At 34.5% G+C, this 27,650-nt stretch overlaps 3 protein-coding genes and 1 pseudogene across 3 annotated transcripts; 2 read left to right on the top strand and 2 right to left on the bottom strand.

The window, feature by feature from the left end:
- Nucleotides 1-1,981: 1,981 nt before the first annotated feature.
- Nucleotides 1,982-3,460, top strand: LOC106392521 (annotated as a pseudogene).
- Nucleotides 3,461-3,539: 79 nt separating this feature from the next.
- LOC106396459 (proteasome subunit alpha type-4-A) lies at nucleotides 3,540-5,016 on the bottom strand. The gene is made up of 2 exons (XM_013836856.3): nucleotides 4,850-5,016; nucleotides 3,540-4,460 (listed from the first exon to the last, which is right to left on the bottom strand). The coding sequence occupies exon 2, from the start codon at nucleotides 4,445-4,447 to the stop codon at nucleotides 3,695-3,697; it is 753 nt and encodes a 250-aa protein (XP_013692310.2). The 5' UTR covers nucleotides 4,448-4,460; nucleotides 4,850-5,016; the 3' UTR covers nucleotides 3,540-3,694.
- A 709-nt stretch (nucleotides 5,017-5,725) lies between these two features.
- Nucleotides 5,726-9,545, bottom strand: LOC125580215 (36.4 kDa proline-rich protein-like). The gene has a single exon (XM_048744422.1). It carries the CDS (start codon nucleotides 9,098-9,100, stop codon nucleotides 8,414-8,416), a length of 687 nt encoding a protein of 228 aa, XP_048600379.1. The 5' UTR covers nucleotides 9,101-9,545; the 3' UTR covers nucleotides 5,726-8,413.
- Nucleotides 9,546-23,437: 13,892 nt separating this feature from the next.
- Nucleotides 23,438-24,397, top strand: LOC125580214. Its single transcript, XM_048744421.1, has one exon. The coding sequence runs from the start codon at nucleotides 23,438-23,440 to the stop codon at nucleotides 24,395-24,397; it is 960 nt and encodes a 319-aa protein (XP_048600378.1).
- The last annotated feature ends 3,253 nt before the right edge of the window (nucleotides 24,398-27,650 follow it).

Raw genomic sequence — 27,650 nt, 5'->3', positions numbered from 1 at the left:
TTAATATATATTTGTATAAAAGTTATATAGTTATTGAAAGATAAAAAGAATTAAAAATTTAGGAATAAAAGAAAAAAAATTATGTTGTAAAAATCAAGTTTAATTAGCTTTAGAGAATACAAGATGAAAGAAGAAAGATAAACCTAAAGTGACTTTAGAAAGACAATTGTTGTGAAAAGTCGTCTGATTAGTAAAATTTAGACTTTAAAGGCTTTGTAGTTCTCTAAAGTTACGAAAGTCCTAACGCCAATCGTATAGGTCACCTTATGGATTCATTATTTCTTTTACATGGTGTAACAAATTTATATCTGGTGAAATGATATCTTGCATATTTACATGTTTTTAGCCTTCATGTCTTGTACATTTTGATCATATGGATTAGGAATTATGCATCTTCAGAGTCCATATTGCATGCATTGTCCTTATTAGGTGTTGGAGTGTCCTATGGAGTGATTGGAGGTGTTTAGAAGCATTGTGGTTCGAAAAGAGATAAAGAATGAAGTTTGGTCGAGTATAGATGATTGCAACGCGGGTTGTACCACGCGGGTTCACTAACCCACGTTGACATGAAGCAACGGAGCGCTCCGACGCGGCTTGAGCGACGCGGGATGCTGTACCCGCTCGCACGAAGTTGGAGAAGCGAGACGACACCGCGACGCGGGGTGGAGCGACGCGGGTTCCCTTACCCGCGTTGTCGAAGAGAAACCGTCCATGGATCACGCGGGGACGACGACGCGGGATGCTGTACCCGCTCGCATGATCCGCAGGCGTAACGACGGTCCGACACGGGGAGAGTGACGCGGGTTGGATCCGATCGTCTGTACCCGTGTCGAGATTTATCCTTAGTCGAATTTTAATGTTTTTAAAGGGCTTTTTAGACTTTTTAATGGAAACCATTAGGTTTTCCAAAGACATATAAATACTCTTGTAATCTCAAGGTTGGGGGATCTTCTTTTCTCTCGAAGAACACATAAACCTCTTTAAAGAAAATTTGGATCTTGAATCATTTTCCATCTATATTCTTTGTGTTTGGTGATTATCTTGCTCTCTAATCATGTTTAACCTTGAATCATCCATGGTTTTGGGCTTATTCATGTATATTAGTGAGTAGACTAATCTTGGATTCATGGGCTAGGGTGATTAAGGGTGATTAGAGAAGATCTAGGGTGTTTAGTGTTAGATTTATTTGTTTTCATGCTTGTTGAGGGTTCTCAATGTTATTTTAGTATTGATCATACTAAAATAGATCTCTATGCATTTTCTGCCCACAAGATGTATGATGAAATGTCTGAATCAACTCTTCAATGCTTTTAGCTTGCTTTACCTAAGAGATTAGTTGCTAAAGAAGTTAAGATTGCTATTAGACTTGTTCTCCATGTTTGCTTTAGTAACATTCAACCTAAGAGATTAGATTCTATAGTTGCTTTACCAAAAGAACATTCATCTATAGATACAGCTTGTTTAGCTTAGTGTTTAGGTATAAAGAAAGTGTTTGATTGATAGCTTCTCACCCTTAGATTGGATCTACATCACCCAAGATCAAATGCCTAGCCCCATGAGTCCTCTTGCTTCATATTGAGAAAGAAAAATCATTACTTTATTGCATTAGCTTATTAATTCTTAGTTCATACCATCTTTAAAACCGGATTGCACTTAGCTTAAACATGAACTTGCATTCCTTTTGCATTAGAATCACATATGATTGGTTCGACAATCTTTTATATTACAACATTTGATTAGGAACCTTGAAAACTCCTAACATCATGAAACAGTTTATCGAAGTTTTTAGCAACAAAACTTCAAATATAAAGTTTCTTTCCTAGTGTTTCAAAAAAAAAAAAAAAAAAAAAAAAAATTTCTTTCCTTTGAAATTTTGAAGTTTTAAATTTCTTTTTTAGTGAGCAAAAAACTCTATATTTGAAATTAGAAATTTTCTTTTAGAAATGCTCTAATTATATGACTTCTGAGTTTGGTTATTATTAGTTTTTCATATGTTTTGCTTTCAGATAATCATATGCAAGTATTCTGGAACATTAAGGAAGTTTCTTGGGAGATCTACTTGTTCTTCCAATGGTAATATCAAGGTGATCTTTAATGATTTCCCTGGTGGAGCTGAATGTTTTGAGCTTGTATCAAGATTCTCCTACAACGGTCAGTTCATTGTGGTACCTTCGAATGTAGTCTTGATCCATTATGCTGCTAAGTTTATGGAAGTCACTAAAGTCTTGGAACAAACTGAGAAGTGTATGAAAGAGATTAGGTATTGGGCTTGACCAGAGGTTTTTCTTGGTCTAAAACAGTGTCAGGAACTTGAAATCTCCTCTGACACTGATTCTTTAGCCGCCAAACTGATGGATGCGCTTGTGGAGAAACTTGAACTGAGTCCCTCTAGTGCTGCTTCTGCTTGTTCACCTTCACCAGATAGCAGCTTGCTTCAGTTTTCTTGTGACAGTAAAAGCACAGAGAGTTTCAAGAATGGCCTTCTCGGATACCATGGTGGTTCAGTGAGGTTCTTGTTTTATGTCCTAGTTTGGTTGCAATGTTCTTGAAGCTGATGATAGTGCGAAAATTCGATAATCTTACCATAAGCAGGTTCTTATTCTATCACCAGAAGGTCAAGCCCTGTTTGGCGTCTTGTAATGAGAAAAGAGAGATTCTTGAAACCATCATCCATACTCTTTACGTGTTAGATCGAAGCTGTGTTCCTCACAATAACCTCTTCGGTGTTTCGAGGCTTGCTCTTGGATTGAACATAAACAAAAGTGTTATGAACAAGCTGGAGCTTATGATTGGTCACCAACTGGATCAAGCAACACTTGACAATCTTCTTGTTCCGCCTCCATTGAAGTTTAGTCACTTGTACCACGTGAATCTTGTTCTTAGGTTCGGAAAAGCTTTCCTCAGCGAGGCAAAGAGAGGATGACAACGGAAGAAGGTGGCAAGCTTAGTTGATCAGTACATAGCTGAAGTAGCACCTGATCCTTTCTTGAAACCTTCAAAGTTTCTATCTCTCCTCACTCTCATTCCAGATTCAGCATATCTATCGATATGTATCTTGAGGTAAATTTCAAGAATCATCTCAAAAATTCAAAAACGTAGAAATAAGTTTTATGATCATTTTCTTTGGCTCGTTCAGGATCACGCTGGATTAACCAATGGTGAAAAACTCAACGTGATAAGAACTTTAAGCTACGAGAAGCTTTCAGCTGACTCAAGAACACACATTTCTAGTAACAAAAAGTTTCAAGCGATTAAGACACCAGATGTACAAGAACACAAGCAGCTCATACTCCAAGTGAAGAAGGTTAAGATATCAGGAGACAATGAGAAGTTGAAAGAGCATATAGAAGGGATTCTGTAGAGGGTAATGGAGTTGGAGAGAGCATGTTTGAAAATGCATAATCAGATGGAAGTTATCAAGAAGAGATCTAAGAGAACAAGCAGAGGAAGCAACATCTAAGCTCTGTTCTTGATCAGTGTTGCTGAAAACCTGAGACTTACAGTGATATTTGTACATTATTGACAGAAATCAAATCAAATACTCAAATAAAATTCTCATAACATTGTGAAATTTCAGTTTCATCGTCATAGTCAAATAAACATCAAACTAAAAATGAAAGCTGTGAAACAGAGAACTAACAAGATAGATAAAGGGGACACAGCACCAGGCAGAGATCAAGACTCTGACAATAGTTTAGGATGATTCAGCAGCGGGCTGAGTCACACCATGCTTCACCAACAGCTTGGTGAGCGAGTCAGAAGAGTGAACATGGTACTTAACACTCCCTGACGGAGTCAGAAACACCTCAGCAAGCTCAAGTTTCTCGGATGTCAAGCTAGTGCTGTCCATCGTCTTGCTCAGAACCTTCAGGGCAAGCTCGACCGCCTCTTCTCTAGTTGCATCGTCCTTGTAGTCTTGTTTCAGAATAGACTGAGCCGCCTGGTTGTTAGCTCCCACAGCTGCAGCTTTCCAACCACCGTAGTTCCCACTCGGATCACTCATATACAGCTGAAACCCATGGTTCTTGTCCCACCCTGCAAAGAGAAACGAAACTCCAAAGGGACGAAGACCACCGAACTGAGTGTACCCTTGTTTAGTATCACAGAGAGACTGAACCAGCTGCTCAACAGGCATGGGCTCCTGGTACAGGAAGGTGTAGCGTTGAGCTTGGACTCTAGCAGTGTTGATGAGGATGTTGGCGTCAGACATGATACCAGCAACGGCACAGGCGACGTGGTCGTCGATCTTGTACATTTTCTCAGAGGAGGTGGAGGTTTGGAGAAGCTTGGAGGTGACTTTCTTCTCGCCGATTAAAACGACGCCGTCTTTGGATAAGATACCGATGGCGGAACCAGCGTTGCCAATGGCCTCCATGGCGTACTCGACTTGGTAGAGGCGGCCTTCTGGGGAGAAGATTGTGGTGCGGCTATCATATCTCCGAGACATTGTTTAACAAAACCTAGAACAAGAAAGAAAAAGTACAAAAGGTTTTGTCTTTAGACTATGCTTCTGTTTATTAGATTAAAGATTAAAGCTTTCTGATTAAACAAGAAGCAATAAAAACTGGAACTTTGAGCTAAATTCATTATCCCTTAGAATTAGGGTTTCAAGATTCAAAATCACAGCGATACAATTGTTTGTACAATGAAAAACGAAACAATTGGGTTACTTTCAGATCGATGAATCGAAAGCACTATTGGGTCTAAGAGAAAGATCGAAGAAGCTAAGCTACTACACACTCACACCCAGGATCTCATCTACCTTAGTGTTCCACAGAAAATACAGCAGCAAAAGACAGATTCCGAAACCCAGAAGAAAACAAAAGCAGAAAAGAGTAAATAATTTTACCTGAGAGGAAGGGATTGCTTTCGATCTCTGATCGCCTCTTCTTTGATTCTTGCTCGCACGACCAAAAGGCGATGGCGTGAGTCTTCTTGAGATGTGAACTTTGATTGTTGGACAAGACAGATGAAAAGATCTTGTTTTACTAATCTTTTAATCGGGCCTCTCTGTTGTACAGAATGAAGCCCAAGTCGTAAGGCCCAATGGTAGACCAAACTTTAAATCTTTTTTCTTTTCGTCATTTATTAGGTACCCACAGTTTAAATAAATTTTCTCCTCGTCATGTTTTCCTGCGCCTTGCACCATGTGCAGTACTAAAACTTTTAAATTTAAATTATATTTAAAAATAAAAATTTATTAATATTTTAGAATATCTTATTTTTACTAATATTTTAATTTAAATTTTATTAAATTAAACATAAAATTTTGATAAAAAATATTTTTGTTTATTTTAAATTATATTTAAGAAATTTTTATGTATAGATTTTAAAATTATAATCTTAGATTTTTTTTTTGGTTAAATATATTAAATCAATTTGAAACAAAAATATTATATTATTATCAAAATTAAAACTAAACAGTATTTATAAAGTTTGTAGATATGTAAAAGAAATTAATGATTTTACGATTAAAACTTTATAATTTTAAAAGAAATTTAGAAAATTTAGTAGTAAAATTGTGTAATTATAAAAATTAAATAATATTTTAAAATTCATAATTTTATATTTAAATATATTTATTTTAATGATGATGTATGAGTTATTACCATATTTCATAAAGTTTAACAAAAATATAAATGAACATTAAATGTAATACATGTGTATACCATATTCTAAAAAATTTACCAAAAATATAAATCAACATTAAACGTAATTGTCCAGGTCAGATATGTTATGTCATCAATTTTAATAGTCATGTCATATTTTTTTTGTGAGAGTGACTGTAGATAGAATATGTGACAAATCACTTATCAAATAATGTCTAAGGAATTTAATTCTTCTTCTATATAATAAGTCTCAAATATTTATCTTCTGAGAGTTATATTAGACATTTTAATTAGACTATCTATAGAATATTTATATTGTGAAATTAGGTCATACCGCCTTACGAGAGAGAAAAGAAGAATAAAATTACATAGTCGTCAATCTCCCTCTGTGATTGGCGGTGCTTCTCACTGCCGCTACGTGAGAGAGGATCTCCTTTTTCTCTTTAGTTTAATCTAGGTTTTGTATGGTTTATGGTGGTTTTGTAGGGTCTCCTTCTCGTTGGTTTATATCTCTTACCCGTTTCGACGATCAGGATCTATTGAATCGTCTTTGTTGTCAAGTCGAGGGCTGCTTTAGATTTGGGTTGTGGTACTTATGTTTCTCTTCGATTGCTTGCAATTATGGTCAATTCGTTTTTCGTCTTGTTCTAGCTTTTTGGATTTGTTGGTGTGAGGTGTATTTGCTGTGGAGGTATCTACTAGACCTCTCCTTTATCCACCATGGATTGGGCGAGCGTTTCGAGACGAATCAGTGGGTTTGATTTGCATGTTTGTTCTTGCAAGGAAGTGGCCAGTTTTAGCTCTATTGATCGCTATTCTGTCTAACGAGTGTCCACGTTTAAGACATGTAAATCTTCGCCGGTGTTTTTCTCTTTAACGTTTCAAGTTCGTGTGTCCTTGAGCCTAGGTGTTTGGTTTTGACTTGGTTCTGCCTCGGCTCCGGTTTGCAAGTCTCTGGTGTTGATGTAAGTTTATCCTCGCATATGCTTGTACCAATGTTGCGCCTGTTTTAGCTTGGTGGTGTACCCTTCAGGATTGGGTTTGTCTAAGTCATTGCTTTTTGGTTATGTTCGGTCTAATGTTCTTTAAGAGTGTATGGGAGTTATTATCAGTTCATCAGTTTCAGCTTTAATACATGTGGCTCTCAAATGCTTATTTTTCGTATTATCCTACCTCATTGTTATTGTTTTCTTCTTTTGAACTATTTCTTTCGAATATATTATTATTTTCTGCCGGTTTTTGTAATTTACAATGTGTTTTATTATGAAAGATTTAATACAATTTTGAGTTTAAAAAAAAATTAAACTATATAACGTGGATGTCTATAGATACTTTTCTATCAACACGAATACCTCATATTTTTGAATTTAGAAACCTCTTTTTTATTTTAAAAGATAAGAATACCTTAAAATGCTTGCACCGTATCATTTGTAAATAAGAACCACATGTTTTGTTGAATGGGAAATTGAGTTCACTAACACCAAAAAAAAAAAAAAATTCATTATCTAATTAAAATTCCATCTTCTTTCCTTCCTTCTTTTTCCTTTCTATCTTTCTCTCTAAAAAACTTTTTTTTTTCTATTCCACCAATAAGCCCTTGTTGAATTCCCCGTACATATATATTGTACTTTTTTCTATAGTTTACAAAGATAGAAATTATATCATGTTGACTTGCCAAAAAAAGAATATCATGTTGACATTTCATTGACTATTGTGTAGATATATCATAAATCACTGTATAATTCATTAGAAAAAGACAATATATATAATATATGCATACTTAAAACATCATCATTAATTACTGAAATATCCTAAAGAATTTTTCATCTAATTATCTAAAATATCCAAATGATAAGATAAAAATAAACTTATAAAATATAACAGCAAATAAATAAATGAATTTAGCCAAATAGCAATAGTTCAGTGGTAATCTCTTAGAATTTGGTATGTACCTACATCAGTTATAGGTTTAATTCCTTAGAATTAAACTATTACTGTATGGTTAGTCTAAGCTTGAGCTTTGGAACAAATGGTTAATAAGGTATGTTGTAACGAATGTTCAGTCCACCCTCAGACAATAATCAGAAGACATTCTAAACTCGGATCAGATAATGTTGTATCCAGTCCATTATAACACACTAAGTGTTTTTTTTTCTCCCTAAACTGGCCAAATTAACCACAGAATATATCAAAAAAATAAAAATAAATAAATGAGTCTCTCTAACTTTTTGAAAAATTTCTACAAAACCGTCTGTCACGTTTTTTTTTAATTATATATTTTTAATTGAGATATTCTAAAAGAAACTACCAATGCAGATTTGTTTAGAATATATATATATATATATATATCTTTCTTTTTTTTTTAGAACGAAGAAAAGATTAATCTCTACCGTTTATAGACATAATTTCCTTTTATTTCTCAAAAATAATGATGTAATCGTCTGTGTGATTAAGACATAAACTTTGTTAAGAATGATCTTTTAATCAACTTTTTCAAGAATACACTATGATATATTTGTTGGCGTAGATGTGTACATATATACAACGAAATTTATGCGCATGTACGTGGTCAGTAGCCTACGCTGTAGTGCACGTATCACATGTCCATCAGTACAATGTGCATGACTATGAAAATCACATTTCTTTACTCCACAACCTACTATACGTACGTGTGTACATAAAAATAAATTAAAGCGTACACAGATATAAACCTAAAAGTACAGCGTGAAAACCCAAACAACCCCTTTTATCGTATCAAATGAAACAAATGAGTAAAGGTTTCACACACGCAAATTAACCTCCAATTACCCAAAAATATCATCGAACTTACATTTGAAGCCAGGAGGTGGAGGCTTTCCGCAGTCGAGAAGAATCTCAATAGCAATGGGAATGATGAGGTCCATATTGAAAAATTTGGCTTCAATGGTAGTACATAGGCAAATTGCTGCGTCCATGCTAAATAAACCTCCCAAAACCGGGCAACACGTTTCCTTAGCGTAGCTTTTACCAATTCCCATGTGAATGCAACCTCCAAGAATGTCCACACAAGCGCCTAATTTCAGCGTGTCGATTGGGCAAGTCTCTGGTTTTGGCGGTGTAACAACATGTGGGGCTGGTGTTGGCGGCGTTACGACAGGTGGAGTTGGTGTTGGTGTTGGTGGTGGGCACGGTGATGGTGGTGGGCACAGTGTTGATGCTGGGCACGGTGTTGCCGACGTTACCACAGGTGGAGTCTTGTGGGTCGGTGGTTTAATGGTTGGCGGTTTCATGGGTGGTTTAGGGGTTGATGGAGGTGGTTTAACGGTGGGCGGTTTCTTGGGTGGTTTTGGCGGTTTGACAGCAGGTGACTGAGGCGGTTTGACGGGATTTTTTGGCGGGTTGTGGGGATCCGGTGATGGTTTAGGAGGGCTACAGTCGGAAACGAAGGAGAGGGCAAGGACGCCGAGGAACAAGAGAATGAGAAAGGATATGTTGTGTGTCAGAGACACCATTTTTCTAAATGAAGGTTTTGTGGGCACCCTTTTATAGAAAAATATTTAAAGATAAGAATATATGTTTTTAGTACACAATATTAATTGTAAGCACCAAACTGTGATTAGATAATTGAAATTGGATTTTATTAAAGCACCAAAATATTCGGTCACTAGATTACAGAAAGAAAGTAAAGGGGGTTATGATACTTTCTTGAACTTGCACATTTTTGTAAAGAAAATTTTGTAGATTCTTATCTCCTTTTAGGGAAAATCTGGAACAGCGCTAACTATTATTTTGATAAAATTCTAAATGTGGAGTCTATGAAAGTATGAAGTATGAACCTATTTGTAGTAAGGGACTTGAACTTAAGTAACAATTGTTCTCTGCAAAAAACGCTGCTAGGACTTGACTCTTCTGGTTTGGCTATCGAGGGTCTATTCTTGTGGGCTGAACCAAAATCATCGCCTGCATTGTAGAGGATCAATACCACGGTTAGGAACATGACTTATGATAGTCTGGAGGAGATCTCATAAGTATATTAGTTTTTTTTTTTCAATTTATTCACTACTTTTGTAGGCTTTATTTATATAAAGTACATTAACTTGTTTAGCAAATTCTTTCAATTTTTTTTTCAGTAAAAAAAATACCTTTCCACAAGCTCATGCATGGTAACATCTAAGAAGTTGGACAATCATCAAATCATTTTCATGGTGTTTATATCCTCTACTATAGGGCCATTAATGGCGTTTAAACCTCACCAAGATCGTCAATAGCGTTTATGCCTTGCCAAAATCATCAATTCCGTGAAATCACTACTATATAAAAGGGACTAATTTAGAGCTCAGTTAGAGGTGCCACATAAGATGAAATATTCTCATCCAATCATTCTTCCACGTCATTACGAATTTAACCTGTTAGGCCTCAAAATATCGATCCCAATGGCTAACAACCCTAATAATAATAATAATACTAATACTAATCTTTTGCCCCAACACCAGCATAACCCAATAACGTTTAAACAAATCTTTGAAATCCGTTTTGATAGCAAAATTGCCCTTCTTCTTTGGACTTCATGGATTCAAATTTATAATGTGTCTTAATAATCAATAAAACTATTAAATATAGATCCAGGTATATACATTAAAAATGTTTATGTTTGCAATTATATACCGTGTAACACGCATGTATCGCAGCCACCAACGAAGCGAACAATTGTTTTTTAAAAGCAGTATTATTAAAAAAATATGTATGATCTTTACAATAAATAATACATATATGAACCGGAAAATCTATAGTGGTAAAAATCCCTATTTGTTTTACTAATTCATTTTGTCAGCCAAACATCTCACTCTATATAATTTCCTCTTCCTCTAACCTAAAAATCCCACAACTACAGAGCCGCCCAACCAGAGTGTCTTCCCATCTTCTCTGGTAAACGCCTGAGGCATCAACAATCAAATCTTCTTTATTACTCCTCCTAACGAACGGCCGTCTAACTCTCTACATCCCTCCTCTCACAATGATATCGAAGCCTCTTCAAGACACCATAATTACTCACTCAGATGAAACGCATCCTAGCTTTCTCCATTCCATCTTCAGACTATATATACCCCAACCCAACTATCTTCTGCTCAGATCCTCAAATCCATTCCTAACACCATGGCAAATCAAACGGCAGACACCACCGTGCATGCTCCTCCTCCAATTTTCTTCACACATGTTTCAGAAGGACCAGGAGATTCCAAGTTATTGTTTAGGCTAATCCATTTCTGGGAAGCTAGAAACAATCTCAAATGAGGCATCCTTATTGGGCTTGAGTTGCTGATGATTGATGAAGAGGTATGTGTCTCATTCTTCATACTTTCGATTTACTACCGGTAGACCTCTCTGAATTTATTTGAATCCATTTTTATTATATGGAAATAAAACATTGTGTTATAAATAGTCGCTCAACACTGCCTGACTTGCATATATTTGTTAGAGAGAATAATCTGAATTTTTAAGCCATGTTTCTACAATATGCAACTGAATTATTCATTTGCTCTGATCTCTAGGGTACTGTTGCTCAGAGGTTCATCACTCAAAACCGTGTCAACAGATATGAAGATGAGCTCAAACGTGGAAGCATCTACACTCTCACAAATTTCTTTGGATCCAACAACAAGGTGATGTATCGTGTGGCTGATCAGAAGCTGGTTATTTGCTTCACACACACCTCTGTCCTGAAAAATCTTGAAGAAAACATTGAAGCCATTTTGGACTAACGCTTCAAGTTCCATTCCTATGCAGATTTTGAAGCCAACTGCGATCTAAGAGGGGATCTTCATGGTGAGGTTTATATGAGTTATCATCAACTTTGAACTCTGAGAATATTCTGACTAACCATGTGTGAGTGTTGTAGATGTTTTTGGTCACCTTAAGTTGGTTGATGGCCAGCCTCTCCATCAATGTTCGGCTTTATGCACCAAGGATGGCTCAACTTCTCGGAAAATTATGGTCCACTTGCAGTTTAAAGATTAAGTGGCTGTATTTGAAGCAATCACTATATCGTTGCTTTAGTTAGTTGCTCTATCTACATTTACGTTTATGATCTTTTTCCATACCATATTTCAAACTGCAGTGGTCCAGTTGTGAACATTTACCTATGGGACCAGGCTGCGGAAAATTTCCGACGCAAGTTCGATGAGAGTGTAACCACCCCAACCGTTCTGTTGGTTACAACGGTTATTCTGAAAAGGCTTGGTGGTAAACTTTTACCCTTCGTACTAACCAACTCTAACACTCTCATCTCAGTTACATGAGCCTTCAGCCACACTAACTGCTTCTGCCTCTTTCCCTCATGCGTACCAATTGACAGGGAAATTGTGCCTAAGCTCTATGTCCTCATCTAGGGTTTTCTTGGACCAGGAAGTTGACCCCACGAAAGAGTACTTGAACTGGTTAGTATTATAGTTCTCAGTATTTAACCACTTCTAATCATCACCTGACCAAAAATTCTTCTTAAAGGTTGGTTGCGAATCCTGCTTCTGCTTCTTTAGTCAACGCAGTTGAAGTTGTTAATGTTGAAACACTCACAATACGTGAGATTGCTGCCTTCATCAAGCATCAGCCTGCTCAGGTAATTTATATACCTTCATTAGAATCAAAAAACATATGCAAATCTAGCTACTGATGATCATAAGCATGTAATTTCAGATTGCCTACTTTGACTGCATTGCCACAATTGATGACGTCAAGCTTGGGACTGAGTGCTATTACATTGCTTGCAAGGTTTGTCAAACAAAGTTAACTCATGGGCCTACAACGTTGATGTGTCCAAAGTGCTGCAATGAAAATGCTACTGCATCGGCCAAGTAAGGGTCTTTCTATTTACATATTGCATTCAAGAATACGTAACATGATCTGTTCCCCTTAAACACAGCTTCCGCGTGGAATTGTCTGTCTATGATAATGAGGAGCAGTGCACTTTCATCATTCTTGGCGATGCTGGGAAAGAGCTAGCAGGTCGAAATTCAACAGAATTAATCGATATGTATGCTGAGGTGCGTGACAATCTCCTATAGACTTGTATGTTCAGAGTTATGAAGTTACTAACTGTATGCTGTTATATTAGGAAAATGGTGCCGATGGTGCTGACCATGAGGTCCCACTACCACGATGTTTCATTGATACCATAGGACAGACGCACAAATTTAGGATCAAGGTCTCCCACTTCAGTTTCACATCAAAGAAGCTTTCCTTGACTGTTACAAAGATAGTCTCCCCTGCAGTGCTACCTCCTAAAGACCGACCAGCTGACATGCCTGCTCTGCCTATTTATTCAAGCCAAGACAACCCTGCAGCCTGTGCGGTTGATAGCTCAATGGTGACTGAAAGCAGTGGTGGAGGGTCTTCCTATGCAAACACTGATCCCAACTGTTCAACTGACGAGCAGAAGAAACCAAAGCGCATTAGGCGTAATGGTTAGATCCTCCTTCACTTATGTCACTCCATCAATGGCTGGTACAGACTGCCTAGTCAGCACTCCTTTGAAATAACAAGCTTTTTCTTTTCTTTTTTTTTCGTTTTTTCTTTCTCTAAAGACAGCTATCAAGTCTGTTTAAAAAATATAGTGGTTTGTTCTTGCACCAGAATCTTGGTTATGCAATTCAAAACCTATTATGTTGTTTTGTTACTTTTCTCCTTAAAACAGAGACAAAGAGTAATGAACAAAGACAAATTATGAGCTCTTATTATCGGATTGTTTGTTTCTTTTCTTTTTTTCTCTCGCTTCCATTTGATGACTGTAACTAATTATTTCAATTCACACAAGACTTTCAAATTTTAAACGTATCACATTAAATATAAAAATCTTCAACAGATTATAATACCTAAATGTTCTTCTCGATAGACAATAATATCAGAAAGGCAAGTAGCACATCTCCTGCCACAATCACCGGCTGCAATCACTGAAAGTTCAAAAAAATCTTTTGTCTCATCAATACAAATCAACAAAATATACGAATAAATTCAGTAACATTGCATATTTGATACAAACCGGTTAACAACCTCAGCTCCACATAACATTAGTGATGGCAAGTGGGTTGTACCGACCCGACTTGTCCCGCCCTGCCGCGGTACACGTTCAATGCGGGTCTTGGAGGTACAGGCCCGCGCGGGATGCGGTCCCTAGAAGTGCTGCCCAATCCCGACCCGTGACTTGCACAAGCCTTGGCGGTACAGGCCCGCGGGACTCCGATCTTCATCAACACCTGCGCATAGCACCTGCAAGAAGAAGATGATGAGAACACAACATAAGTCCTTCTATGAATCAGTTAAACACAATGATAAATTTATGATCATGCATGAAAAACAAAACAAGTGTAAACGAGATATAACAACAAAGAAAAGCAGTATGTTATCAACAAGACAACAAGAGTGTTTGAACCGTGTTATCAACAAGAGTGTAATTTGTCACAGCAATACAGAAGCAAGAATGCAATGTGATATACTTATATAGAAACCGAGAATAGCATGTGTTATCAACAAGAATGCAATTCTTTATAGCAAACTCTGAACATAAATCATTGACAGAACAGTGTACACTTCCAATGCTCGTCAGTCATCTCATTTTTCAATATAAGAAAATTTTAATATTCATTCTAAAAGCGATCAACTTGATCGGATCAAGAAATATCATTCACAAATTCAACTTAAAGTCTAACAAATCAAGTCCTATCAGACTAAACGATCAAGCAACCATTCACAATCAATGCAAACCTAAAGTCTATCAGCTCTTATCACAAGCAATTAGAACAGAGACTAACTTGAGGTCCTTAAGCTATGATGTACTGGACCATACCAAGCTTTAAGCAGTTGTCCCCAGAAGCAGAGGTACAGTTTGCTCTGCAAATAAACACAAACTCCCGTTCAGTGTTATAGCTCAACCAAAAGCAAATAATATGGTACCACGCGGTCTGGAAGATATATTTCTTACGTGGATCTAAATAGTCAAAGAAGCATTCAATTGCTTACCTCAATTAGGTGAAGATTTGATGCAAGTAGGTTCACTTCTTACAAGCACTGCAGTTCTGTTGTTGTATGGAAAGACTTTAACAACAACTGCAACTACCACGGTCTTTATTACTATCACCAGTAACACTGCTGCTACCAGAATGTCAACATGGTTCCACAAGAAGTGCATATGTATCAACATTCCAATGCTAGCAAGAAACAGCGCTGCAAAAAAAAATTCCGGATTGGTTCCACCTGCAAGGGAACATAAACAATAACAACAGCTGTATAAGGTAAAGTATTTCTTTCTTTTTTTACTATAGACAAAGAAGGGTAATGTATTTCATCAAGAATTTAAAGATACATATAGCAACAACGACATTTTTGAAATAAATATTTTCCAAAGAAATTGAAAAAAGACCCTAAGGTACGAAAGAATCAAACTTGACTTCTTACTTGTTCAAGAGTGTGCTGAGCAAGATCAGTTGTTGAGTTCATCACTCCCGCCGCAAAGGAACCCAACTCAAGACTTAAACAGAGCTTGTCACTACACTGAAGAAGGCAAAACAATATTGTGGTTATGAATTCAAAATTTGAAAGGCATACATGTGCAAACAGACAATAGGTAAGAAGAGCAATTGGTTAGACTAACCCAAGCGATAAGCAAGCAAAATGCTACAGCGACCAATTGGTAGAGCTCGTTAGTCTGCCAAAGATATGTAGAACGCTTTCGTTGATATTTGATAAACATCTTAAAGACCAAAATGGAAGCAGGTAAAAAACGTGTTTATACCTGAGAAGAAAGGTTTTTCCTTTATTACAAAACCGAGAAGATACTTTTCCTCGATTAAACGAGAAGATGAAGAACATGCATGGAGAATTTGTGCCGGATCAAAGAAGAAAAGAAGCCGGAACAGATTGTAATCACCATTTCTCTCGGTTTCTTTTCTCGGTGAGAGCTCGAAACGTCAAAGTGACGACGTCTTTGCGGATCATGCGGGTCCCGTGGGATTCACTAAGCCCATCCCGCTTTCGGCCCAATTCCGCACAAGTTCATCCCGCGAGGCCCGCTAAATATTCGGGCCTGGATCTTTGTAACCAATCCCGCCCCGCAGCAAGTCCAAATGGGTCGGGCCCGCGGGCAAGTTCATATATTGCCATCTCTACATAACATTTGCATCATCTTCCACTCAGAAATTTGCAACGAGAAGAAAGGCGGAGACAACTACTACGTGTAAGTTACTCAATCAGTGGATTTTCACATTTCAAGATCTCTCTCTTTCGCTGACTCATTTTCTAATTATTTCTTTCATCAAAGGGTCGGTTTCCTCAACACGATGGTCAAATCAAACCACAATGATCCTCCACCTGCTGGAGGTAAATCAAAATTACGACTTTGCTGTGCGTTTATAGAATTCTCGAACACATACGAACCCAATCACCCCTCTCTGGAATCCAAGAAATCATTTGTCCAAAATCCGGACAGAACATATCTTAACTATTAAGTGCAAAATCAAGCGTAGAGATAGTTTGATTTGGTAGGTTATACTACGAAAATAACACAACAAAACCTTAGTATTAAATTCTCGATCTATTTATCTGGTTTTTTAGTTCATAAGTTTTTTTCAAGGGGCCCTTTTTCAATGTAATTCAAAAAATTCCAATTAGTTTATTAATGGAAGACCTAAACACACTTTTAAAATATTATTTCCAAATTCAAAACACCATAATGCTAAACAATATCTCAATTACGAAGTACTTTTACATATTTTAATTTTCAACACGTTAATTTAATTTCCATTACTACAGAAAACCACTATACGCAACCAAAAACATCAACTCCCCTCTACTTTTACATCTCTATCGATTGACTTCCAACTTCATCCGCATAAAAAATGAACAATCAATCTTAAAAAACTTAATGTCATATATTCCTTCTTATAATTACTTTAAATCTATTGTAACAACAACCAGAAACAGCCACAACTATGGTCATACACAAATTTTAACTTCACCCAATATCCGCGCGTAGCGTGGACACGAACCTAGTAGATTATAGTAGTTGGGGGATATGAGTTTTTAATTCCTCATCTATTTGAAATTAGCACTTTTAATACCCAACTTTAGGTTGCGCAGATTTATTCCTGAAGTAATGTTTAATTGCGCAAAATTAGACTACAAAAAATTAAACATAAATTAATGACGGAAACGTTAAGTCTAAAACGTTAATCCGATTGTCTTTTGCCTTGAAAACTCAGAACCCTAAATTCTCTTCAATTGCTAGAAAGATTTTTAAAGAAAAAGACAATTTGTGGTGATGAAATGGTGAAAATTTTTACGGGAACGCGTGAGGGAAGACGAAACAAGCTTCCAATTCGAAGAACACCCTTGAATTGTGTCGAACCTGAAATTCCAAAATCAACAGAGAATAAAAGGTAAATTCAATCTTCTTCATTACTTTAGTTGTGTAGTGTCTGGTTAATATTTGTTACAATCTTTTTCATTAATTTGGCTCTAGGACTGTTTCTGAAGAAGAAGAAAGAAGCAATGTTGTTGAAAGAGGAATGACGAACACTCTTGAAGAAGACTAATTATCTTGGCTGAAGAAGAAACAACTAAAAGTGATGAACTCATAATTAAGGAAAGAAAAAGAAACAAGGAATGTGCTTGAAGAAGAAGAGATAATAAATCCAGAAAAGACAAAAAAAATTGGTTGAAGAAGAGATAAGGAATGAAGAAGAAGAAGCAACTATAGAGTTTGATGATAATGCTTCTGGCTTTTTAGATTTAACATCTCCGTTTAGTATTGCATCGTTTAATCTTTTTTAGTCCAATTTTGCGAAATTAAACATTACTTTAAGAATAAATCTACGCAACGTAAAGTTGGGTATTAAAAATGCTGAGTTCAATTAGTTGAGGAATTAAAAACTCACTAGATTTTTCACCCGCACATCCGTGCGGGTAGATTTTCATTTTATAAATATATAACGGATACCATCGCAAAACTTTAAAAGATATTTACATTTTAGTGTTATATATTGTGTAAATCTATAATGTTATTGGTTATGTTTCTTATTCGATATTACTAATGTATAATGATTTGTTTTATATATTTTACTTTATTATTAATTGTTATTATATATTAATATATTTTCGAGTTTGGCAAAATAAATTCATAGTATGAAATAAAAAAATTAAGAATCTCCTTTATTTTTTCTAATTTTTACAGACTGAATACAATACATTTTAAAATTTTATTTAGTTATACTATAAACTGATATTTTCTTAGCATAATTTATATTTCTATGTTATTTATTTTAGTATATTGTGGGATTTTATAAGTAAATACATTATAATAATAATATATTATTAATTATGAAATCAATCGCTGCATTAATTTAAAAATATTTTAAAATTTTACTAAGATTCTTTTAGGTTTTTTCAACATATTTTGTTATAAGTAAAAATAAAATTTAAATTTACAATTAAAATTTATTTATTAATATCTATATAATTTATAAGATTTTTTAGAAATGTTATATATTAAATAGATTAACTTAAATAGTCAAATAGATGTAATTGATGAAATAAACCTAGTATGAATTTTTATGGTATTTCTTTTAATAAAGAAGATATAGAATATAATTATAAAATTTGAAAAATAGCATACACTTTTATTTTATTTTGTTTAATAATAAAATTTTATTTAAATTAATGTATAATAGTATATATTATTAATTACGAAATTAATCAATGGTATTAATTTAAATAAAATATTTTAAATTTTTAGAAAGATTTTGTAAGATTTTTTCTCAATATTTTGTTATAACTAAAAATAAAATTTAAATTTACAGTTAAAATTGATTTATTATTAATATCTTTTTATATTGAATAGATTAATATAAATAATTAAATAAATGTAATTAATGAAATGGATCTAATAAAACTAGTATGACTTTTTTATGGTAGATAAAAATGGTACTTCTCTTTTTAACGGAGAAAATTTTCCCATAGCAGTTGTGTATATTCATCGTCTTATGCCACTATATATGCGAACTGAACGTATCCATCTGATTCATGCTCGAAGTCCACGACAATCATCAAGTCATCATTCCACAGGATCTGTAAATTTCCGTTGGAAATCATCATCTTCGTGGCTACATCGAATATGTAGTTGATATTCATTTTTCATCATCACAACCAATTGCGTCCAAGTCTTTAGTATAATAACCTGATTTTACAAAGTCAAGACAATAACAAATACCATAACTTGTTCCGTGAAGAAACATAATATTATTCATTCAAAAAAAAGAAACATAATATTGTTTTCTAAAAAATAATATGAAACCAGCTAATAAATAATAAATTCAGTTTGTAAAAAAAGAAATTCAGTTTGTAAAAAACGAAATTGTCTCTTTTTTCTTAAAAAAAAAACCATTAAAAACAAAAAAAAATCACTGATTTTTTAAAGATAAATAAATATGATATAAAACTAGTCAAATAAAATATTATGTAAACTTCATCATGAGATGAAACTTTTTTTTTTGGTAAAAATAAAGGGTTAAACCCGAATCTATTAAAGACACATATCTAACTTCCGGGCGGGAGGTGCAGTCCACGACATCTTCTTTTCTAGGTATTCATACGGACGTATCCGCAGCCGTGGTATACAGAACAATGTGACTTAGTTTCCGTAGTAGAAAGATCGAATCTGGAATGTGTTTGTATCTAAGGTCCGTCCACTACCACCGTATCACAAGGTCCGTCCAATGAGATGAAACTTAAAGGCACGTAGCCCTTTCTTCAATGTTCAACTTTTTTTTAAGTTATCAAAACCAAAAACTAATATGTAAATACTATTAAGGAATTTTCATCGAACAAGAGTTGGAAAAAAAACAGAATCAAAGAAAGAAACGATAGAAATCCGTACTCCATCAGAATTAAGATCGAAAACATTGATACCATGATACATTTGAAGGAAATCTCAGTAGTTTAAAAGTTTTTCTTAATTTATTCACTAGCTCTGTAGGCTTTATTTATACAAAATACATGACGTGTCTAACATGTTTTATTAATTACAAAGAAATATATCGTAAGAGATTTCATAATTTCTAACCATTTCTAACATGTTTCTAACATGAGAGTTAGAACGGCTAGCTTGAGTTTGCAAATGGTTAGAACGGCTAGCTTGAGTTTGCTCTATTTCTTACTTTATAATAGAGTTTGAGTTTGCCCCAATGATACTATATTTTAGAGTAGAAAATAGAGTGATGAACAAAAAAAAAAAAAACAAATTACTCTATATTTAGAGTAAACCTATTTTTCACTTTAATAGAGTAAACCTTATATGAAAAATAGAGTATCATTGAAATATTTTTACTCTAAACTCTATTTTAGAGTGAAAAATAGAGTGGAATTGGAGATATCATAGAACTCCAGATAACTTATAGTATCCGAGACAATCCACCAATCTTTTCGTCAGAAATAATCCAGCTTTGATATTATAAGGTTCTACGACTTGGTACATATATCAATGACTGCTTCTGCAAGCTTTTCTTCAAAGCTTGAAGCTATGGTTTTAACCTTGTCTGAGACCACTTCTAAAAAGAAATTCTATTTTAAAGTTTCCAAAATTTTATATTTGAAGTTTAAAAATGTTCTTCTCCAAAAGCAAAACTTCAAACTCAACTTCAAAATTATTTGCATTTTATAATATGGACCTTATATTTGTCATAACTAATTTTAATTCATAAAACTTTTGTAAATAACTATCACATATATAAACATACTACAACAATATTAATTAATAAAATATTCTATAGAAATTTAAATAAAAATAACTTAATTAATATTAAACTTCAAACAAAATACCATATTATTCCATAAAATGATTTTTGTAATGCATATATGATCTATTAGTGCATTTCGAAGTAAAAATGGCTCTGTTCATTTTTACTTTGTAGATTACGAGTTAAAAGTTGTTGAAATCGGTTGATATTGATACTCTTGTAAATACATAAGAACGAAACAAGAAAGTAAAAGAGAAATATAAAATATTGCTAAAAGACTAATTTCTTTTCGGTGATATTAATACTCGTGAATATATTTGATACGAACAATAAAGAATTGTACGAAAAAGACATCAAAAACAACAACAACAACCATCTTCAGTTACACAAAAAAATTTGGACAATATTTAAAAATTTTGAAGGTTCCGGATCAAACTTACTTGACTATTAGTGCTATTGTAATATTTAAATTTGTGTAATAGTTATGTCTTCATGTAATTTTAAAAAATCTTTTTTGTTAAGTTTCTTTTGTATATTATTGTTGTCTAAATCTAGTTTAAAATATTTTAATCCTTATTTTAAAGTTTTATTTAATTTTATGTGTAAAATTTAAAATCTGTAAACAAAAATTAAAATAGATATGAGATATAATTTTTTTAAGGATTAAAACAATAAACAAGAAAATGTTTATGAATCATAAAGGTGATAAGTGATTGTAGGGACCAAAATGCAAATAAAAATGTGAAATTTCAAGTTTGAAGTTTTGAGTAGTGAAACTTCAAATATAGAGTTTCACTCTTCGAAACTTCAAATTTGAAGTATTGAAGTTTTTTTTTGGAGAACAAAAAAACTTCATATTTGAAGTTATAAAATGTCTTTTGGAGATACTCTCAGTCAAATTATTGTCACCTTTCCCTTCTTCTATAAAATTGAATGATCTTTGGGGATGATTGGTAAGTGCTGTGGCTTTTATTTTTTTGCTTTAGAATAATAGCTGTAGATTTTATTGCTGTAACTGTAGGTTAATTATTTTCAGAGCACTAAATATGAAGCTCTAGAAAAATTGATTTCTAAAGCTATTTTGTTTCCTATTTTAGTTTTTATGGCTGTAGCTTTAAATCTATACTATTAAAGCAGGATCTTATTGTCATAATTACCTTAGGGGCATGTTTCCTTCCCTAACATTGCATGTTTCATTAAGGGCAATTAAGTAATATTAATAACAAATCTATATTGGGTCATTATTTATGGATCCGGCCCAAATCAAATCTCTCTGGGGCCATTTGGGCCTATTAAAAAATCAGATTCAATTCTCACCTTTTTTTTTCCTTTGGACCATTGAGTCCAAGTTCAAATAATTTTTTTTCAACTATTCTTAATTATTATTTTTTCTTTTCTTAATATAATTTAAGCATTCATAAAAATAATTGAATTTTTTTATTGAAAAGTATAAATCTTTATTAAAAGTATATAATTTTTTAATTAAAATATTAACCCCATAATAAAATTAATTTATCAGAGTTATACCAACTTAATTCATTAAAAAAATAAAGTTTAATTTTTTTAACATAAATAGTCATTTAAAATGAAATACGATAAATAAAGATAAAATTTTTAAGTCTTTTATAAAATAAAACACAAATATATGAAAATGTGACATTTACTAAATATTTGTCAATTGAAAAAAAAAACAAAAATAAACCCGCGCTTTGAAAGCGCGGGTCAAAATCTAGTTTTTTCTTAAAGCATGATTGATAAACAAAAGTGGATGTAGAAAAAAAAAGTGACGTGGAAAGCACTCACGACACTTACCGATCACCCCCTTTGTATTATCATTTTCTCCGACGCTGAACCAACTAAGTTATTGAAAACAGTTGATAGCTTCAGTGCAATCTAAAAAATCCAATCTGAGCCTATTAGTCAATCTCAGGTTTCTATTATTAAGATGGTTCGGTTCGTTTCCTTAGCCCTTAATAGTTTTACGACTTTCAAAAATATCGGCTATGTTATGAAAGATTAGCCGCAAACGTTGAAAAATATAAAAGATATGGGGCCCGCTGCACTATTTGCACAGTGAATTTCTCTTCTATATAAACGATCGTTTCGATCGATTGTAAACACACCATTCCTTCTTCTTCTAATAACACATCCTCTCTTGCTATCAGTGTTATCTTCTCATACGGATATAAAATTTTGCCCTTATTTAAATTTCTTCGATACAATAAAATTCTAGTTTTTTTTATAACACGTTATCAGCACGATCACTCTGCGATTCGGTAAAATTTATTTGTATCATTTATACCCTGTTATAATGGTCGGTATACCGCCTCTACTATTTTTTTATATCATGTTATAATGGCCGGAATACCGCCTATATTATTTACTAGTAATTTAATTTATTTATTGGTCGGCAGAGCCGCCTCATATTCTGTTTATTATTTATTGGTCGGCCGAGCCGCCTCATATTCTGTTTATTATTTATTGGTCGGCTGAGCCGCCTTATATTCTGTTTATTATTAATTGGTCGGCCGAGCCGCCGTATAATTTATTTATTACTCTGCATTGATCGGCTGAGCCGTCGCATGATTTTATTGTCATATTTTTTTACTTTTATGAAATTTTATAGATTTGATTGACCGTTTAATACGATATTTTCAGACTAATTTTTGGTGCACTCGATTTAACCCCAACGGTCACAAAGAAATTTTTTCAAAAATTTTCCCTTTCTCCAACGGTTATGAACAGTGTTTTTCACCTATAAATACAACTCATTTTCACTCCATTTCATCATCCAAAACATTTCATCTTCTCTCAAAAATTTCAAATCGCTCTCCTCCGATTTTCCATTTCAAGAAAGATGATTCGCGCACTTTTGTTTTTATGTGCCATTTTTATTTGTGTTTCTATTTATGGTTTATTCGTTGGAGAATTTACTCCGAGTGAATTTAAGATGAATATCGGTTTAATTTTCTTTACATCGCTTCTCCTTGTAATTGCTTGTATGATTAATGTAAACGGTTTTTAAATTATGAAGTTCTAATAAAATTATTATTTTGTGTTTTAGAAATACAAATGGCAAACATCGAGAAACTCCAGTTCCCGGCTCTGAAAGTAACCGGCGAAAATTATGTCAGATGGGTCACAAATGTGAAACCTTATCTTGTAATAAAAAAGATAACCGAAGCGATAGAAGTCGGTAACAAATCGCCACCCGAGCATATAGCCGAAGCGATTATCTTCCTGAAGAAGCATTTAGATGAGAATCTAACTCACGACTATGGAGACGTTGAGGACCCAGCCGTACTATGGCAAGCCTTGAAAGATAGGTTCGATAATCAAAAGGAAATCAATCTCCCTCACGCTCTTGAAGAGTGGAAAACCCTGAGGTTTCAGGATTTCCAAAGGGTTAGAGATTACAATTCCACTATCTTGAGGATAGTTGCACAATTAAAATATTGTGGTAACCCTGTCACCGAAGCAGAAATGCTTGACAAGACATATAATACTTTCCACAAAGAACACAACGTCTTATCCCGAATTTACAGAAAATGTGGGTACACCAAATTTTCTGAATTGATGGTAACACTCATGTTGGCTGAAAAGAACGATGAGTTACTAATCAAAAACCATAATTCCCGACCTACGGGAGCCAAGGCATTTCCCGAAGTGAATGCTACGGCGGTAGAATATTCGGGAAGGAGAAACCAGACCAACCGAGGTCGTGGTCGGCGTTTCAACAACAAACGTGGAAAGCCTTACTATCCTAAAAGTATTAGATCTAACAAATGGGTTAGATCTGAACAACCTCCTAAAGGCAAAGAAACCGAAGAGGATACCACAAAGAAAAGTGAGACTGTATGTTACAGATGTGGATGTAAGGGACATTGGTCCCGTACCTGTCGTACTCCCCCACATTTGTGCAAGTTATATCAAGAGTCCATAAAAGGAAAGGCTAAAGAGGTGAACCTCACAGAAAATGTTGAAGGGACTTCATACCTTGAATCCTCCGACTTCGCTAATGAGCTGGACTAGATTACTCCTGAAGAGAATCGAAATGCCTATGATAAGAGTATTGAATAGTTTTCAGTATTACCATGTATAATTATTACATTTCTTGTTTTAAACAAATAATGATGTTTTAACATCACCTTAATGTATAATTATTGTGTTTTTCCTTATATGAATGAATTTTATGTTTCCTTTTATATTTATGACAATTTCAGAAATGGATCAGAATGGTAATGAAGCAAAATCCAAGAAACGGATTCGTGAAATATGCATACCAGATAGTGGAACAACGCACACTATTCTGAGACAAAAGAGATATTTCTCTGATATAAAACCAACAAGAATTGTCGTCAATACAATATCAGGTCCTGCAGACGTGATTGAAGGAACTGGTAAAGCAAACTTTACTTTACCGAATGGAACAAAATTTTCCATAAATAATGCTCTATATTCTCCAAGTTCTAAAAGGAATTTGTTGAGTTTTAAAGACATATATCTTCACGGATATGATACTCAGTCTGCAACTGAGGATGGAAAGAAATACATGTATGTAACTTCTGAGAAATGTGGCAGAAAACACATATTGGAAAAGTTTCCAGAGCTTCCTTCGGGGTTACATCATACTTATATCGATGAGATCGAATCAAATCTTGTAGTAGAACGGAACCCAGAAGAGTTCACGTTATGGCATGATCGCCTTGGCCACCCAGGAACTACAATGATGCGTAAAATCATAGAAAGTTCACATGGTCATCCACTGAAAATCCAGGAGATTTCTCAAGGGAATAAAATGACATGTGTTGCATGTTCTCTAGGAAAATTGATCGTAAGGCCATCGCCAACCAAAATCGATAAAGAATCACCAAAGTTCCTTGAAAGAATTCAAGGCGATATATGTGGACCTATACACCCACCTTGTGGACCATTCCACTATTTTATGGTATTAATTGACGCATCCAGTAGATGGTCACACGTTTGTCTATTATCATCTCGAAATGTGGCATTTGCGAGATTTCTAACTCAGATAATCAAACTGCGAGCACAGTTTCCTGATTATACTATTAAAAGAGTTAGACTAGACAACGCTGGTGAATTCACATCCCAAGCATTCAATGACTATTGTATGGTAATGGGAATTGAAGTTGAACATTCGGTTGCTCATGTTCATACGCAAAATGGTTTGGCTGAATCTTTAATTAAGCGTCTGCAATTGATTGCAAGACCATTGATCATGAGATCAAAACTTCCAACCTCTGTATGGGGACATGCCATTTTGCATGCAGAAGCACTCATTCGGATCAGACCGAGTGCATACCATAAGTATTCCCCACTACAATTAGCGTTTGGTCGAGAACCAAACATTTCCCACTTTAGAATCTTTGGTTGTGCGGTATATGTGCCTGTAGCACCACCACAACGTACAAAGATGGGACCACAAAGAAGATTGGGAATATATGTTGGTTTTGATTCCCCATCAATTATAAGATACCTAGAACCACAGACTGGTGACGTCTTTACAGCACGTTTTGCTGATTGTCATTTTGACGAAAATGTATTCCCAGTTCTAGGGGGAGAAAACAAAAATGTTGGAAGTGATATAAAATGGAGTGTACCATCATTGTTATATCTTGATCCTCCTACTAAAGAGTCAGAACTAGAAGTTCGACGAATTATGCATTTACAGAGTATAGCTAACCAGCTACCTGATGCATTTGTAGATACCAAGACGGTAACTAAATCTCATATACCAGCTGCAAATGCTCCTGCTCGTATCAAAATGCCAAATGAACAAGAAAAGGAGGATGACACACGAGAGCCAAAAACACGCCTGAAGCGTGGTAGACCTGTTGGTTCTAAGGATAAGAATCCTAGGAAACAAAAGAAAGCTGAAATATATGATGCACCCAAAATAGCAGAAAATATTTTGGAAGAAATAAATGATAAGGATTCTGATGAATCAGAGCATCATGAATCAGAGCATCATGAATCGAAAGATAATCATGAGATTTCTATTAATTACATCCATAATAAAAGGATATGGAATAGAAATGAACAAAATGACCTTGATGATGCTTTCTCATATATTGTGTCAAGTGAAATAAATGAAGAAATCGATGATCCAGAACCAAAATCTGTCTATGAATGTCAAAAGAGACATGATTGGGAACAATGGAAAAATGCAATACAAGCTGAACTTGATTCGCTTAATAAACGAAAAGTATTTGGATCTATTGTGCTCACACCTGCAGATGTGAGACCAGTTGGGTACAAATGGGTTTTCGTTCGAAAGCGAAATGAGAAAAATGAGATTACGAGATACAAAGCTCGTCTAGTGGCTCAAGGTTTTTCTCAAAGACCTGGAATCGATTATGAAGAAACGTATTCTCCAGTTATGGATGCCATTACATTTAGATTCCTGATGAGTCTAGCAGCTGATAAAAATCTAGAGATGCGTCTCATGGATGTTGTTACAGCTTATCTATATGGATCATTAGATACTGATATCTACATGAAAGTTCCTGATGGATTTAAAATGCCAGAAGCATTAAGTTCCAAACCTAAAGAGTTATGTGCAATAAAATTGCAAAGATCATTATATGGGTTAAAGCAATCTGGACGTATGTGGTATAATCGTCTCAGTGATCATTTAACAAAAGAAGGATATGTGAATGATCCTATATGCCCATGTGTTTTCATCAAGAAAACAATATCCGGATTTGTGATAATCGCGGTATATGTTGATGATCTTAACATTATCGGAACTCAAAAAGAAATACAAAAGGCATCAGACTATCTCAAAGGAGAATTTGAGATGAAAGATCTTGGACAGACACAATATTGTCTTGGCCTACAAATAGAACATTCACAAAATGGTATATTTGTGCATCAATCCACATACACTAAAAGAGTGTTGAAACGATTTAACATGGATAAATCAACTCCTCTTAGCACCCCGATGGTCGTTAGGTCACTTAATATTGAAAGTGATCCATTTAGACCACCTGAGGAGAAAGAAGAGATACTTGGTCCGGAAGTACCATATCTAAGTGCAATTGGAGCGCTGATGTACCTTGCAAATTGTACACGGCCTGATATATCATTTGCTGTGAACCTTTTGGCAAGATTCAGCTCATCTCCAACTCGAAGACATTGGAATGGGATTAAACATGTTTTTCGTTACCTCCAAGGGACAATTGATTTGGGCTTATTTTATCCTAAAAGTTCAAAAGGTCAAATGGTTGGTTTTGCAGATGCAGGATATCTTTCAGATCCACAC

Source organism: Brassica napus, chromosome C1 (genome assembly GCF_020379485.1).
Source record: "Brassica napus cultivar Da-Ae chromosome C1, Da-Ae, whole genome shotgun sequence".
NCBI classification, from domain to species: domain Eukaryota; kingdom Viridiplantae; phylum Streptophyta; class Magnoliopsida; order Brassicales; family Brassicaceae; genus Brassica; species Brassica napus.
This window is presented reverse-complemented; position numbering and strand designations above follow the sequence as displayed.

Bases quoted from the DNA above. Each gene is read 5' to 3' on its own strand.
- LOC106396459 (XM_013836856.3), bottom strand. From the start codon at position 4,447: ATGTCTCGGAGATATGATAGCCGCACCACAATCTTCTCCCCAGAAGGC.
- LOC125580215 (XM_048744422.1), bottom strand. From the start codon at position 9,100: ATGGTGTCTCTGACACACAACATATCCTTTCTCATTCTCTTGTTCCTC.
- LOC125580214 (XM_048744421.1), top strand. From the start codon at position 23,438: ATGGCAAACATCGAGAAACTCCAGTTCCCGGCTCTGAAAGTAACCGGC.